Source organism: Anoplophora glabripennis, unplaced genomic scaffold (genome assembly GCF_000390285.2).
Source record: "Anoplophora glabripennis isolate ALB-LARVAE unplaced genomic scaffold, Agla_2.0 scaffold1541, whole genome shotgun sequence".
In the NCBI taxonomy this organism is placed as follows: domain Eukaryota; kingdom Metazoa; phylum Arthropoda; class Insecta; order Coleoptera; family Cerambycidae; genus Anoplophora; species Anoplophora glabripennis.
In genome coordinates, this window is record NW_019417622.1 from 17,543 (window position 1) to 33,367 (window position 15,825).

Consider the following 15,825-nt stretch of genomic DNA (forward strand, 5'->3'; position numbering starts at 1 on the left):
ATTTGATTAAATAATGTTTATTTCAGGAAACCCATATAATAAGTATCTGAAAACTTTAAGTCTTGATGGGAAAGATTTAAAATATTACGATTTATCCTCACTAGGTCCTCAATATGGTAAATAATGTGTGTTTGTTTATATTTATTTATTTTTTACTTATTTTTATAGTCTATGAACTTAAAATTTTAGTAGTTAGAGTTTGTGGAAAATTGATTAACACGCTGTCATGGTATATTGCTCTGGAAATAATTAAAATTAGTTAAATCAACCGTAAAAATGAAAACATAACCTTGCCATAATTTTTTAACCGAAACTTCATAATGCAGATGATTGATAAAATTTAAATATGAAAATATTTCATCGTGGCATAACCTATTTATATGTACCTATGTATTTAAAAGTATAAAGGTTGATACTGGTTGTATATACAAATTATTGTAATTTATAGCGTATGTGTATCTTTCGTAATATGTAGGTAATGTTTTTATTTATTTAGATCGTTTGCCATACTCCATTAGGATTTTACTTGAATCTGCAGTCAGAAACTGCGATAACTTTCATATTAAGGAGCAAGATGTACAGAATATTCTAAATTGGGAAAATAATCAAAATGTTGAGGAAGGCATTGAAGTACCTTTCAAACCTGCTCGTGTTATTTTGCAAGTAAGTTAACTGTGGTAAAATAAATGTCTACTTTGCAGGGATGGCACTGACAAAATGACTGAATATAATAATATAAAATTTGGTAAATTACTGTTTTTTAGGACTTCACTGGTGTTCCCGCGGTTGTTGACTTTGCAGTGATGAGAGATGCTGTTAAAAAACTTGGTGGAAATCCAGAGAAAATAAATCCCATCTGTCCTGCTGATCTCGTTATCGATCATTCTGTTCAAGTTGACTTTGTGAGATCGTAAGTAATTTAAAAGGGTGCTGACGGTATCAATAAATTAATACGAATTCTGTTTAGTGCTGATGCATTGCAAAAAAACCAAGATTTGGAATTCGAACGTAACAAAGAGAGGTTTATGTTTCTCAAGGTAAGCATCTATCTATTGTGTTAATTTTATTGTTGTTTTTCAATTTTGTTAGTTCAGGTAATTTACTAACGATTCCTCACATATTTTCAGTTTCAAACTACAATTCTAATACCTAGTCTAGTTATTAAAGAACAGATGTTAGTAGTAATTCTTGTACCAATGCTCAAAAATTTATATTATTTTCTATTGATCTGAATAAACGTAAATTATCAAATAACATGCTCAGTATTTTTCCTATAAATTTAAAATATAAAAATGTAATAAATTGATTAAAATGCTTGGAATATATGTAAAATTGTGACCAAAGAATCTTTTTGTTCGCTATTGTCAAGCTGTATATTGCGTATTTAATAAATTTAATTGAATATTGATTTGCAAGATAACTATTTGTGTAAGGTCATACATTTTTTAAACTCTCACTTAACTGAAAGTAACTGTTTACATTTCAACATATTAACAATTTTGTGATTAGGTTATCTATAATATTTATTTAAAATTTTGAAAACATTACTTTTATCAGGATTTTTAAATATTGTTTATAAATTCAATATTACAGTTATTAATGTATGAGTGGAAATATCCAGATTGTATTATTACTTTAGAACTAATTTCAAATATTCCTTTTAGAGATATATTTTTTTTAATTCAAAGTAGATAATTGCATGCGATTATGATATAGGTAGTCGTTAATATGAAAACAACTGTACGTTTTTTTTTAAGTAATTCCATGTACAATATAACAACATATAAATAAATTGATGCTTCTTCTAGAACATTAGTAGTTATACAGTTTTATATAACTTATCAAAAGGTTAGAAAATATTTTGCAATTATACAATTGTTTTTAATGATTTGTTAATTTTTTTTGTGAATATCGGTATAGTTAAAATTCGAACTTGCATCAAAGTTGTTGAATTACATTTACCCTCTTCTTTCAAGCGACAATTTAATGATACATGTGATGAAAAATTATGAAAAATAATTTGCACATTAGAAAAAATAATATGTAAATTATTTTTCATCACAATCACAAACAGGTCAAATGTAATTCACCAACTTTGTTACAAATTTGAATTTCAACTATACGAATATTCACAGAAATTATTTAACTGTTTCTGTAACTGTTATTAATTATACTTACCTGTCAATAAATACAGAGTGATCTGAATTGCACATACTAAATTTTACTTGGTATTAGAATACCTCAAAATAAAAAACTTTCTACTTTTTAAAAAGGTTTAATGTAGGTTGATATAACCTAGGAAAATAACTTTAATTGTGGGTAAAAATTGTGCAGCTGCTAGAAAATTGATGTATGGTAAAAATATCGAAGTATCCATAACTTTTTTACATTCGTGCAATAACATATATTTTTCAGTTGGTTGCTGATACTATTTGGAAGTAATTTTCATTAAATGAGGGGTTTGGGTACAAAAATTTTTTTTTAAATATCTACATATCTTCAACTATACTACAATACTTAATAAATTGCTAATAGGCACTGATTTTTTATTTTTCTGTGTCCAACCATACATAGACTGGAATCTCAAGGAGTAGGAGAATGCATACTTAAACAAATGACTGCTCTGCCGAAACATTTTTAGGATGAACTAATCCAACCTTCTAGATACTTGGGGATATAGTTTGAATCTGTTTGCTACGTAATATTATAGCGTTATCGACTTGCACTTATGCACTCAGTACGCAGGGTATATCTTATACTATCAGCTTGAATAATAAAGGATGGAGATACAACTTTAAGCTAAGGGTTCCCAATTCTGTTTATTCAGTATTATAAATCTAATAATATTTAATAATTAAAAATTGTTTTATAGGATAAAACCACGTGTGTTTACTTACCTCCAAATCATTAATTGGAAAAGGTCAAAGTCTTATCATTTTAAGTGCTTTTACAGATGTCATAACACTAAAATATTTCAAAATGGAAGAAATAGCTAACGATTTCTAACATGACGTCACCATGACATGATCTAAATAGACATCAAAAATGATAAAACGATAGTGATTTATACAGTATTCAAGTACTTCATCCTAAAAATGTTGTAGGGTGTCCCAATCGCTTTAGCGGTTCTTTGCCCACCCAGTAAATATTCTATAATAATGTGTCTTATATGTGACAACCCTCAAACCTTTGCTAAATCGTTAAAATTAAGTTTATTTTAAAAAGTATTAGGTGCCACTTCCTTCACTCATATAATTAAAACAAAAGTGAAGTTGTAAAAATGTAATATTTTAATAACTACAAATTTAATGATGGAAAAATGTTCAAAATAGTCTCCATTCACAACCTACATATGTATATGTGAAAATATTTTCTTAACTTGAGATGTTCTATTGAAGTAAAATGTAGAAATAAAGAAAAAATGTATTACATAATGTATATACAGGGTATCCCAGAATAACGTGTACAACAGAAGTTCACAGATTCATGGACTCACAATAGGCAGATTTAGACTAATTCACCTATATCCGAAATCGCTTTGTTTAGCCGCTAGATGGTCTCCAAGTTTTTTTAATTTTTGTAAATAACTCGAATATGTGCTAATCGATTTTAATTATTTTTAGGGTGTGGACTTTTGCTTTAAATTTACAAATTTTGGTGTTATACAGAGTGTTTTTTAAAAGCCACAACTCCTGCAAAGTTGATGTATAGTGATAATAACTGTTCATAGCTTTTTCTTCTCTCGGAGAATAATGACAACAATTTTTTATTTGATAGGCGATACCATTTGGAAGTTTTTAGGCCTCTTATAGAAATTTGATTATATGAGCAGTTTGGATACAACAAATATTTCTTAAATGTCTACGTTATCTTGCGATCCACATTAGAATACTTAACAAAGTGCTAGTAGTCACTGATTTTGTAGGTTGACTGTAGTTTCAGTTTGAACTTAAAGTCATTGTAAATGTCAATTCTCAATGAGTGTTTACTACGATAAAATATACCACATTACTTCCTTTTTCGCTATGGATACACACATACAATGAATTAAGAGTTATTTACGTGCCTAATTTTATTGAAATTATTCATAAAAACAATCAAATAGATTTAAAAATGCTAGAGATAAAAGTAACAAAGTTGATGTCATTAAATTTAGTATAACTTATTATAAAAACTATTCAAAATGACCACCATTGTTTCTACAACAAAGATTAATTCAGCGAAGAAAGTTAAATGACACCCTTTGCAGTTCTTAAGGGCTATTTGTTAAAACATTTATGGTATTTTGGATATGCCTCCACAACTCTTCTTCAGTGTTAGATGTGGAGGCATGCACTGTTGTTTTCAGAGTGCCTCAAAGATAATAGTCGCAAGTCTGATGAACGTACAGGCCAGATAGAAACATTATCTACCGATCCATTGAGGAGGGAATCTGGTTCAGATACTGCCGGACATTTACAGTAAAATGTGGTGGAGTGCCATCATGCGTGAACCACATGTTAGCTCTGAGTAATAACCACATCTTTCAATAACTTGTGTTTTGCAAAAATTCTAAATAAATTTGCCCATTCAGTCTATTGGATAGAATAACAGAGCCAATAATAATGCTACCAATGATCCCAGACCAAACATTGATGCGAAAATCATGCTGATAATGTTTCACTTTGATAGCATGTGGATTTTCTTGAGCATACACATGTTCATTGTGAATATTTATTACTCGTCTTCTACTAAAACAGAATTGGCAGGTACAATGATTTAAAGATCAAACTGAAATTACAGTCACCTACAAAATCATAGCCTACTGGCACTTTGTAGTATTCTGTGGCCAGATAATGTACACATTTAAAAAATATTTTTTGTACCCAAACCGCTCATTTAATTAAAATTCTACAAGGGGCCCAAAAACTTCCAAATGGTATCACCTATCAAATAAAAAATAGTTGTCATTATGTCCTGAAAGAGGAAAAAAATTATCAACGGATATTCTCACCATACATCAATTTTATAGGAGTTGTAAGATTTAAAAAACACTGTTAACACCAAAGATTGTAGGTTGAAAGCAAAAGTCCACACCCCAAAAATAATCAAAATTGAATAATACGTATTCAAGTTATTTACAAAATTCAAAACATTTTCATCAACTTTGAGGCCATCTAGCGGCCAAATGAAGCGATTTTGGATATAGGTGAATTAGTCTAAACCTGCCTATTTTGACTCCACGAATTTGTGGTCTTCCGTTGTACACGTTACTCTGGTACACCCTGTATAATCAACCAATAAATTACAAATAATAAAAATAAATGACACATTATTTTTTAACATTAGGAATAAGGGTATACAAGATGTCAAGATTGTCTCGCACAACGCACAATTCAATTTATTTAGTGGTGCAATATTGGTGTTGGCTCTATTTAAGTAGCTAAAATGTTTCTCAGAATCGTGTAGTTGCTATAGGAAATTTAAAATTGAGTGTGTAATATTCCTAGTACCTTATCAAACATTTCATTTTTTTATGAACATGTAATGAAATGCACTATGTAAAAAAATGTCTAAAGGGGATTTTACAAGATAGCTTTAGAAAAAAATTTTCTATCACGCGCACTCGCTATGGGTCCTATAGTGTAGGGGGTTAGGTGCACGGAAATGGCTAGATAGTACAACAACGTGATGTTATTTTCATAGCGCATTGCTGGAGCGTTGCGCTATGAAAATAACATCACGCTGTTGTACTATCTAGCACTTTCCGTGCACCTAATCCCCTATGCTATAAGTCCCGTAACGACTCGCATTTGTGATAGAAAAATAGTATGTGCAACTCGTTCGGGAAAGTTGCCATAGCGCCACTTGGGCGCTTTCCGCACTCGCTTCGCTGGTGCGTCAACTGCGTCCGTGTGGCGCTATTGGCAACTTTACCCCACTCGTTACACAATGTACTATCGTTTTCTTTTATTTATTAATATGTACATAAATAGGTATAACAATCAAAACAAATTCCTTTTACGAATAAATTTGTTAAAAATTTTTCAGTAAGTACAGCTTGCAAAAAAGTATGAGAATCGACAATTTATTTTCAGTGGGGTGCCAAAGCATTCAACAACATGTTAATTGTACCACCAGGAAGTGGTATTGTACATCAAGTTAATTTGGAATATCTAGCTCGTGTTGTTTTTGTTGGACAAGACTCTATTTTGTATCCCGACACGCTGGTAAGTAAATGAATGTATAGTTTTTTATTTATACATTCAGAATATCGCTAAAACATGATGCAAAACTGAAACAAGAGATTTTTTTTATTTTAAGTAATAAAGTTTCTCATTAGCAAAGGTCCGAAAATGTTTGGTATAACAGTTATAGGAAAAGTGCACAGAGAAACTACAAAATAACAGATCAGATACAAATGAGGCTCACTATAGGTCTTTATATTATCAGTTTCAATAATTTTTGTTAATTAATAGTTTTTTCTTCACTCACAGTGACTGAACTCAGGATAATTGAGAGTTTTTATCGTAAAATTCTATGTAGTAAAATAATTTATTTTTCTGAAAGAGAATGTTAAAAAGCATTCATGTTTGCAATAAAAAATTTTATATACTTTGAGGTAATCTCAAAGTCAAAAGTGGCATATACTGCTTTCAGATGTTACAGATACATTATGCCAATTCAAATTAAAAAATTTATAAAACATTGGTACTACAATCTATCATTTCTCACATATAATATGCCTTTTTTAAAATTTTAAAGAAATCCATGGACTTTTGATTTTTCCAAATAAAAAATGGGCTACATCGTCTGCCTCTGTATAGGAAAAAAAAGAAAAAATTATTCCTACATAAGATTACAATTGATGATCTAAAAACATGTTTGGGGTTTGGCAACCTGGATAACCATTTTGGAGTTATCTAAAAAAATTGTTTTTTAGCAGTATATATTATATTTCACTTTCTTACTGTTTTCAGATCCATGATCATAGAAATTTTTTGCCCTAAATGAAATTTTACTGCTATTTCAACTTGGCACCATATTTTAGAAAAACTAGTTCAAAATTTATACACCATTTTAATAAAATTAATAAATACATTACAAATAATTTTTGCATATTCTAGGTTGGAACAGACTCACATACTACCATGATCAATGGATTAGGCGTTTTAGGGTGGGGTGTTGGCGGTATCGAAGCAGAAGCTGTCATGTTGGGACATTCGATCAGCATGCTTTTGCCGCAAGTGGTTGGATACAAGCTGTATGGGGAGTTGAATCAATATGTGACATCTACGGACCTAGTTTTAACCATTACTAAAGTACTAAGTTACTGTTTTTCCTGTGTGAGGTGGTCAATAAATTCAATCATGATTTTAGAACTTGCGTCAGCTAGGAGTAGTTGGGAAGTTTGTTGAATTTTACGGACCTGGAGTTGCAGCTCTGTCAATCGCAGATCGTGCCACCATTGCGAATATGTGTCCCGAATATGGAGCCACTGTTGGGTTTTTCCCAGTGGACGAAAATTCTTTAAAATACTTAAAACAGACAAGTATGCGATAGCACTTTATTATTTTCACAGATTTTAATCAATTTAATTTTTTAACAGACCGTTCCGAGAATCAAATACGGTTGATTGAAGCTTACCTTAATGCCACTAAGCAGTTACGTAATTATTCTTCAGGGGATAATGAACCCGTTTTCTCACAAAGTGTGGGACTTGACTTGTCCACGGTGGTGTCTTCTGTTAGTGGACCCAAAAGACCTAATGACAGGGTGTCTGTTTCTGACATGAAACAGGATTTCTTCAACTGTCTAACAAATAAGGTAAGGATTTTTTGACTCGGATATTATGCATTTAGTTTTGTATTTCTGTTCAATAAGGCCTAGAAACAATTTTTTTAATATATATATTTTCAAACAAAAAATTGTTCATGTTTTTTGTTTTTTTTTCTTGCAAATATTGGGTGATTTTAAACATATTGAGTTGCCCAAAAATTAAAAAAGTAATTTTGAACTGAAACAAGGTAAAATGTATTTATTTATATACAGGGTGTTTATTAAGTACTTGTACAAATTTTAAAGGGTGATTTTTTGATTAAAAAGTTCATATGAACACGAGTCCGCAACGGCTTGATTCTTGAGATACAGGGTGTCCAAAAAATTTTTTTGGTATTTTGATTATATTTTTGGTTTTGCCAATTTTTATTTTTTTGTAAATTTGTAAACTAATAGTATAACATATCACATGACTCTTTTTCACTTATTTTTCAAAAACTCTATGATTTAATTTAAAAAATTCCAATGTAAGTTTAACTTTAAACCCGTTTTTTTTACTGAGGGTACTTTTTGTATGTAAAATTAAAAGAAGAATAGGTATGTTTAGTCCACAATGACACAGTGCGACACAAAAATATTTAATTTTATATTTAAATCTAGGTACACACTGTATGTGGCACCCTGTACCATTAAACAAAAAACTGTGTAAATATTTGAGTTTCTCATCATTTATACTCCCTGTTTCCCGAATTCCGTCAAATTGCCATGTTATTAAATAAAAATATAATCAAAAAACCAAAAAAAAATTTTTTTTGGTTGCCCTGTATCTAAAGAACTAATCCGCTACAGATCCTGTTTATATGAACTTTTTATTTTAAAATTAGTCAAAGATTCAACCTTTAAAGTTTGTACAAGTATTTAATAAACATCTTGTATAGTAGCAGAAATAGTATATCCTAAAAAAAAAAAATACATTGTACCACCAGTGGTACTTTTTGGAGGATGATTCTTAGCTTCCATACAGTCTGTATGATATTGGTTGAGATAGAATTCCAAGAGGACCCCTGCGTTACTTTCTTGGAATTAACCGCATTCAACACCTGAGATTGAAAGACATTCACCATATCAGCTTGCATGCATACTGTGTTTTGCAGTTACGAACGCGTGTTTCTTTGATTCTTTTCTTGGAATTCTATCTCTTAACTACAATATTTATCTCGTATTTACAATATATTGTAAATATGTAATTGTATTATTAGTACTATGTAGTCAAAATAAACTATTATTATTATCTCAACAAATATCGTACGGATTGTAGACAACTTCCACGAAAAAAGTTGAAATAAAGATAGCCTCTTTTCAGATCTCAAAAATGGTTGCATGTGTATATAAAATAAATTTTTTTCATAATCAACTTTTACAAAATACAAACGGATGTTTTTTTATTTCTCACAAAATTTTTATTTTTCTTAAAATTACCCATAAGTAGTTACAAAAAAATTAAGTGTTATGAAAAATAAAGAGAATACTTGTACTAGTTAATTATGGAAAAAAAATATATTTTCCACATCTACTCACAACTCTTCGAGATGCTAGGGGAGACTACCCCAATTTTAATTTCTTACTATGAGAATTTTGTTAAAGATCTTTGTCATTAAAGTTTTTTATAAGCAAAGAAATCATCCTCTAAACCAGTGATTCTCAAAGTTTTTGAACATGCGATCCCGTCTTAGAAGATCAGATGATTGCTTGTGATCCCCTTTCCTCCCCTGCTCTACACTTCTTATTCACATTTAAAAGTTCAAAATAATTTTAATTGAAACAATGAAAATTTTAACCTAATGCAACAATTACAAATTGTCCAATAAGTTCCTGTGCACAGGTATACAGGCTGTTATAAATTCGCTTCTCACTACAGGGATCTCGGAAACGGCAAAAGGTACGAAGTAGCTTAAATGGGAGCAAAGCATAGTCAGGGGACCAACAGAATGCCTCTAAAAAATCAAGGCTAACATGATTTGTTTTCGAAATATTTGAAAAAAAAAATGAAATTTTGGAAATTGTTTTTGTTTAATTTCAGCCTTGTTTGAGGTGATACTGAAAAAAGAAGAACACTTTCTCATGGTACCTTTTTGCCCTCTATCGAATAGCGTAATCGATTTTTATATGTAACGTTTCGTCTCTCCAGGACCATCATCAACCTCATTTTTTTAAATATGACCCTGGTAATTTTATTACATTTTTGCAATCCTTCATGACCCTCCAATACTCTACTACCAAAGCCCGAACCAGATTCAGACGTTTTGTCTCGAAAAATTCATCTTCAATGTATTTGTTCCAATATCTCAAATTTTATATTTAGATTTTCTATGTCTATTGAATTATCGTACACTCTGTGTCGTTAGACCCTGTAAAATCCACCTAGTTATTTAAACTATTACCATCACACATTACAATAAAACATTATTTAGAGTTTTAATCTTCATCACCTGGTCATACATAACTCGATAAGTTGTTGCGTCAAAATTGAAACATTATTACAATTTTAATTTCATTATGACAAATTAATTGTTAAAAATGCATAGAAACAACCAAAACTTCAAATTAATATTATATCTTAAAAAATAACAGTAAATATGTTCAAAAATGTTTCCGTTTTGGCAAATATTGAAAATCAAGATAAGAATATGATCGGAATTTATTATACATGTAACCGCAACTGTGAAAAAGCATGTCAGATGTATTTGTATGAATATCCTGAAAAAATTAGATTGAAATTTGTTTGAATTTTGAGCACTCGAGAACCCTAAAAATAACAGCACGGGATTAAAAGTCTAATAATGTTTTATTGTAACGTGTGATGGTAATAATAACTAGGTCGATTTCACAGGGTCTAACGACACTTAGAGTGAGCGATAACTCAATAAACATAGAAATCTTTAAAAAAATCAGATAAATTTAGAACAAATACATTGAAGATGAATTTTTCAAGACAAAACGTGTGAATCTGGTTAGGGCTGAGGCAGTACAGTATTGGGGGTCATGAAGGCTTGCAAAAAATGTAATAAAACTTCCAGGGTCATATTTAAAAAAATGAAGTTGATGATGGTCCTGGAGAGACGAAATGTTACATATTAAAATTGATTATGCCATTTGATAGAGGGCAAAAAGTTGCCAAAAGTTTTTAAATATCATCTCAAACAAGGCTGAAATGAATCAAAAACGGATTTCCAAAATTTCAATTTTTTTTTCAAATACATATTTCGAAAACTAATCTTGTTAACCTTGATTTTTCAGAGGCATAATGTCGGTTCCCTGATTATGCAACTTTGCCCCCATTTAAGCTACTTCGTATCTCTTACGATTTCCAAGATCCCTGTAGCGAGAAGCGAATTTGTAACGGTCTGTATATACACTATGTTGTATACTTAGATATTTGCATTTTCGACATCTGGACAACAGCTTTATATTTTTGTCTCACTGGCATTAAAAACTTGTCGAACAGACAATTATCTGTGAATATAGGCATGTATTATATACATTCTATAACTTTGTAACTTGATATTTGTGTCTATTGCTTAATTAAGTTTTTTCAGTTTGAAACACCTTAATTGAATATTTTTTTATGGAAACTTGATGACTATCAGATAAGGGTAATAATAAGAATTTAGAAAGTTGTATCTAATTGGCATGAATTCCAACTAAATTACAATTTTTTTTTTTTGATAAAATGTTTAAATAATAATTTTCTTGCTGACGGTTTAGAACACTTGAATTGGAAGAAAACAAGGTGCCATGAATTAGTATCTTTTTGCTTTTAAATTATTTTGTCTTTGATGATATATCGAAATGAGACTGAAAAACAAATTGGAATTTTAAAATTATAGAATTGTATAATTTTCAAATGCAGAACTATTATTTCTCTACACTAAGTTAAATCGAATTAATTAATAAATACACTCCCGCAGTAACTAAAGTTGAAGAATGAACTGTAGATTTAAGCACTTTCCAAGAAACAAGACATTTTTTATGTTTTTTTTATATATATTTATATTAATATATTTTGTAAAACCTTTAGCGACCACTGCTCTAGCCACCACTGATAGTCACTGTATAATTTACGCTTTCAATTAAACTATTGCTTCCAAAACTAATCCTATAAGGGTGAAGATTTGATATGTTTGTATAAGATAGAAAAACACTAAAGAGATTTCAAACAATTATATTTTGATATTTGTCAAAACATATTTATTCAATTAATGACCATTTAATGATGGAATAACGATAAATCGATGTGAAAATCAATGTTTGCAGATATACCATTTCATTTAATCTGATTGTGAATGTAAAGAAAAATAAATAAATAAACTTCGAAGATCAACTATCAAATATGGCGTCAGAATATTATAATACTAATATTTTATAATGTCTTATACAAGTTAATAATATAACAATAGATGCAACAATATTAATATTTTCAAAAATTTATTTATTAAAGAATGCTAAAATTTTTCTATTTATTTATTTTTGGAATAATTTCATATTAATACATTTTTTAGAGGAGCACTTCTAATGTAATTTAAATGATTTGCTACAAATTTTTAGAAATAAATCCCCTAATGGTTGAAATTTTAACAATTTTGTCTGTTCTAGAAGGTTTAGGACTCTACGGATCAAAATAAGATTATTTAGACTAGTTTATCTATAAACAAATGTCAATGTCTTCTGAGATATTATAGCCTGTTGAATGTAGTACCATAAGACATTTTTTATTATCACTTTATTGTCATAAAAATAGTCTCCTAGTTGTTTTAGATAGAGACGTCTTTGTTTATTTGAGTGTAATATATTTATTGAATATGTAAGGAACTAATACACTAGGTGTATTTTTTTTTGGGGTACCCACATTATAAATTTTTGTATTTATCTCTTGTGAATTTTTAATATCCTATAGATTTCAACTAACACAGATTCGGTATAGAATGTGATGAAATATAAGGTATTTTAGAATTATATACTTTTGGAGGAGCAATTATTGTTCACATAAAAATGAGAAAAAAGGTTGTATGGACTTGCTTCCTAAAGTATTCTGGATATGGCAGAAAAATCAACAAATTTTTTAGGAAAAATATTTAAACATCCACAACACTCTTAGGAACCTGTCATAAATTTTTTCATATTTTTTACCAAATAATTCTTCAAAATATAAAAGTGGAATTCTCGAATATGCTGTATATTCATCACATTTGGTGCTGAAGATATATTGTATTTTACCCGTAAAATTTGACAAGACAAATATTTTTTAGAAAATTTTAATTAAATATATAATATAAAGAAAGTTAGGTGGTTAAAAAGTATTAAAAATCTAAAAGAATATCATCTTGTATACAGGGTGTGCCATTTAACACTCCAGCTGCCAAAACAGTGCAACCTCTTTAATCCGAACACCACATTGTCAGGCATTGTTCGTATTATCGAATCGTTCGGATTATCGAACATACTATAAAGATTTGTACATATGTATATTATGTAAGTACATACACATTTCATTATAACAATATAAATATAAATCATATAAAATACATAAAACTTATATATAAGGTAAAACATAAAGATGTAGTTACATATACATATATGTATTATTTTACTCTTTTCACATTGTCTGTTCTTCTTACTTCCAAAAAAACTCCAAAATTGTTACACAAAACACGACACGCAACAGATTCTTCGCTATCGGCAAACAAACTGACTGCCGATTACGCGCGTACGCGCGAAGCGATCCAATCTTTTCTTGTCATCATTCAGATTTGGCCGTTCGGATTAGCGTGTGATCGGATTAAAGTGTGTTCGGATTAAAGAAGTTGCACTGTATCTCTGAAATGAAGAAATTTATTTTAGTTCCAGAAATTGGGGTTGTTAGGTCCCTAGAATAGCTTCAAATTGTAGTTAGAATTGTTAGTTCAAATCTTTCTGTATAGATGGCGTGGCGATACTAAAAAATTTTTTGTTCCCTGGAAGGTGAAAATATAGTCCATCTGAAAGATTGTTAAATTTTGAGTAATTTTTGTAATATAAAGTTTTTCCCAATTTTGTTTTCGAGACATGTCGACTTCAATATGCAATGTCGTATGATGTAACAGGAAAATCTATTATTTTATTTAAATTACACTGATACAAAATATTATGTTAAAATATTGTCATAATGGCTTTATTCACATTACGTATTAACTAACAAACAATAAATTATAAAAAAAAAACTATTGATCAACTACAGAATACGAACTGTATTTTATCAAATATTATTAAAAAATGCAGTCATAGGTGACTCATGTCATTTGTTTAAAATAAAACAATGACAGATGACACATATTAGTTTTCCAATAATTACAGTTTTATCAGCTTGCGTCTTTCAATTTAACTATACTAGTTATACGTTTTTACCATCGTACAATTTTTTTTCTGTAGTTGATAATTTGTTTTTTTATAATTTATTGTTTGTTAGTTAGTATATGGTGTGAATAAAGTCATTATAACAACATTTTAAAAGAATATTTTGTCTCAGTGTGATTTAGATAAAATAATAGATTTTCCCGTTATATCATACAATGCATATTGAAGCCGACATATCTCGAAAACAAGTAAATATAAGGAAAAACTTTATATTATAAAAATTACTCAAAATTTAACAATCTTTCAGATTGCAGGGAACAAAAAATTTTTTAGTATCGCCACACCATCTATACAGAAAGATTTCAACTAACAATTCTAACTACAATTTGAAGCTATTCGAGGGACCTAACAACCCCATTTTCCAGAATTAAAATAAATTTCTTCATTTCGGAGATATTGGCAGCGGGAGTGTTAAATGGCACACCCTGTATATTGTTGTCTAAAATATCGAAAAAATATATTACACTCAAATAAAAGAATATATGTACCAAATAAGAAGTCTAGCTAAAACAAATTAAAGTGATAAAAATGTTTCATAAAACCGCATTCAGGCGTTGATTTAGTCGAAAATCCAAGAAGTCTGTGATTGAGCACTTACAACGCTTCCTTATTATAATAAAGTTTAATTTAAATATTTTTGGTCCCATCTGAAAAAAGTCATTATTAATCAAGTCATTCAGTTCAATTCAGTGAATCAAGAGTCTACTGTTACTTCTCGTAAAGTTATTTTAAAATTACATTTTTCATATCAAACTAGACAAAGTATGTCCTAAAATAAAACTAAAGCTGCTAAATATGAATTGTTTGATATCTGTAGCTTATTTTCACACTTTTTGTTGTTGATTGGTTACTAAACAATTTCTTTATTGAATCTAGCTTTATGATTCAAATGTTCATTAAAGCCAGATCACCAAAGAAAAATTATAGCAACTTTCTCACAAAATAGTCATTATCAAGTTATATTAAATAAATTCAACTTCACAATATTCGTAGATGTAATTTTTGTAGTAAGACAAACTCCTACCCAGTGATGATTCATAACAACATCAAACTGAGTAAAGTGTGTCTTACAGCAAAAGCGTGTATTTTTTTCTTAATGTACAGAGTTCAATCTCAACCAAATAGTTCCTACCTACCTAATAATGAGCTTATTTTTATAAAACAATATAAGAAGTGAAGATATCACATTCTGCAATAGGACAAACTTCTACCCAGTGATGGTAAATTAAAGCATCAGACTGAGCAGAGTCTATCCTATTCCAAAACGCATCAGTAATGTTATATCCCAATAATTGCAGATCTTTCTTTAGTAAAAGAAAGTAACTACAGCTGTGATATGTTGTATAAACCATATCACACCAATAGTTCCTTAATTCTCCAAAGAATTAAAAATTACACAAAGCCATTAGTCACAATGTTCTCACTATTTGTTGGTTACCAAAATACTTCTTTATTGAATCTAGCTTTATGATTCAAATTACCATTAAAGCTAGATCACCAAAGAAAAAATATAGTAACATCTTTGATAAGCACACTTAACTGGTGATGGAAAGTTTACTGAGTGATATTTATATGCTAATGGTAGGGGGTGCAACCCCCTCCTCATTAAAGCCCTAT

The 15,825-nt window shown here is 29.5% G+C and overlaps 1 protein-coding gene across 2 annotated transcripts in view; it reads left to right on the forward strand.

Annotated features, from left to right (window-relative positions):
* LOC108915885 (cytoplasmic aconitate hydratase-like) overlaps positions 1-15,825 on the forward strand; it is a 28,024-nt gene that overhangs the window by 226 nt on the left and 11,973 nt on the right. The window contains exons 2-9 of one of the 2 annotated variants that reach the window (XM_018722037.2): positions 27-116; positions 497-663; positions 765-910; positions 968-1,037; positions 6,078-6,209; positions 7,107-7,301; positions 7,360-7,531; positions 7,589-7,806. In XM_018722037.2, coding sequence (XP_018577553.1) covers positions 27-116; positions 497-663; positions 765-910; positions 968-1,037; positions 6,078-6,209; positions 7,107-7,301; positions 7,360-7,531; positions 7,589-7,806 — 1,190 coding nt within the window. Of the gene's footprint in view, positions 1-13; positions 117-496; positions 664-764; positions 911-967; positions 1,038-6,077; positions 6,210-7,106; positions 7,302-7,359; positions 7,532-7,588; positions 7,807-15,825 lie in introns of those variants that run through there. The other variant, XM_018722036.2, reaches the window with a different exon arrangement.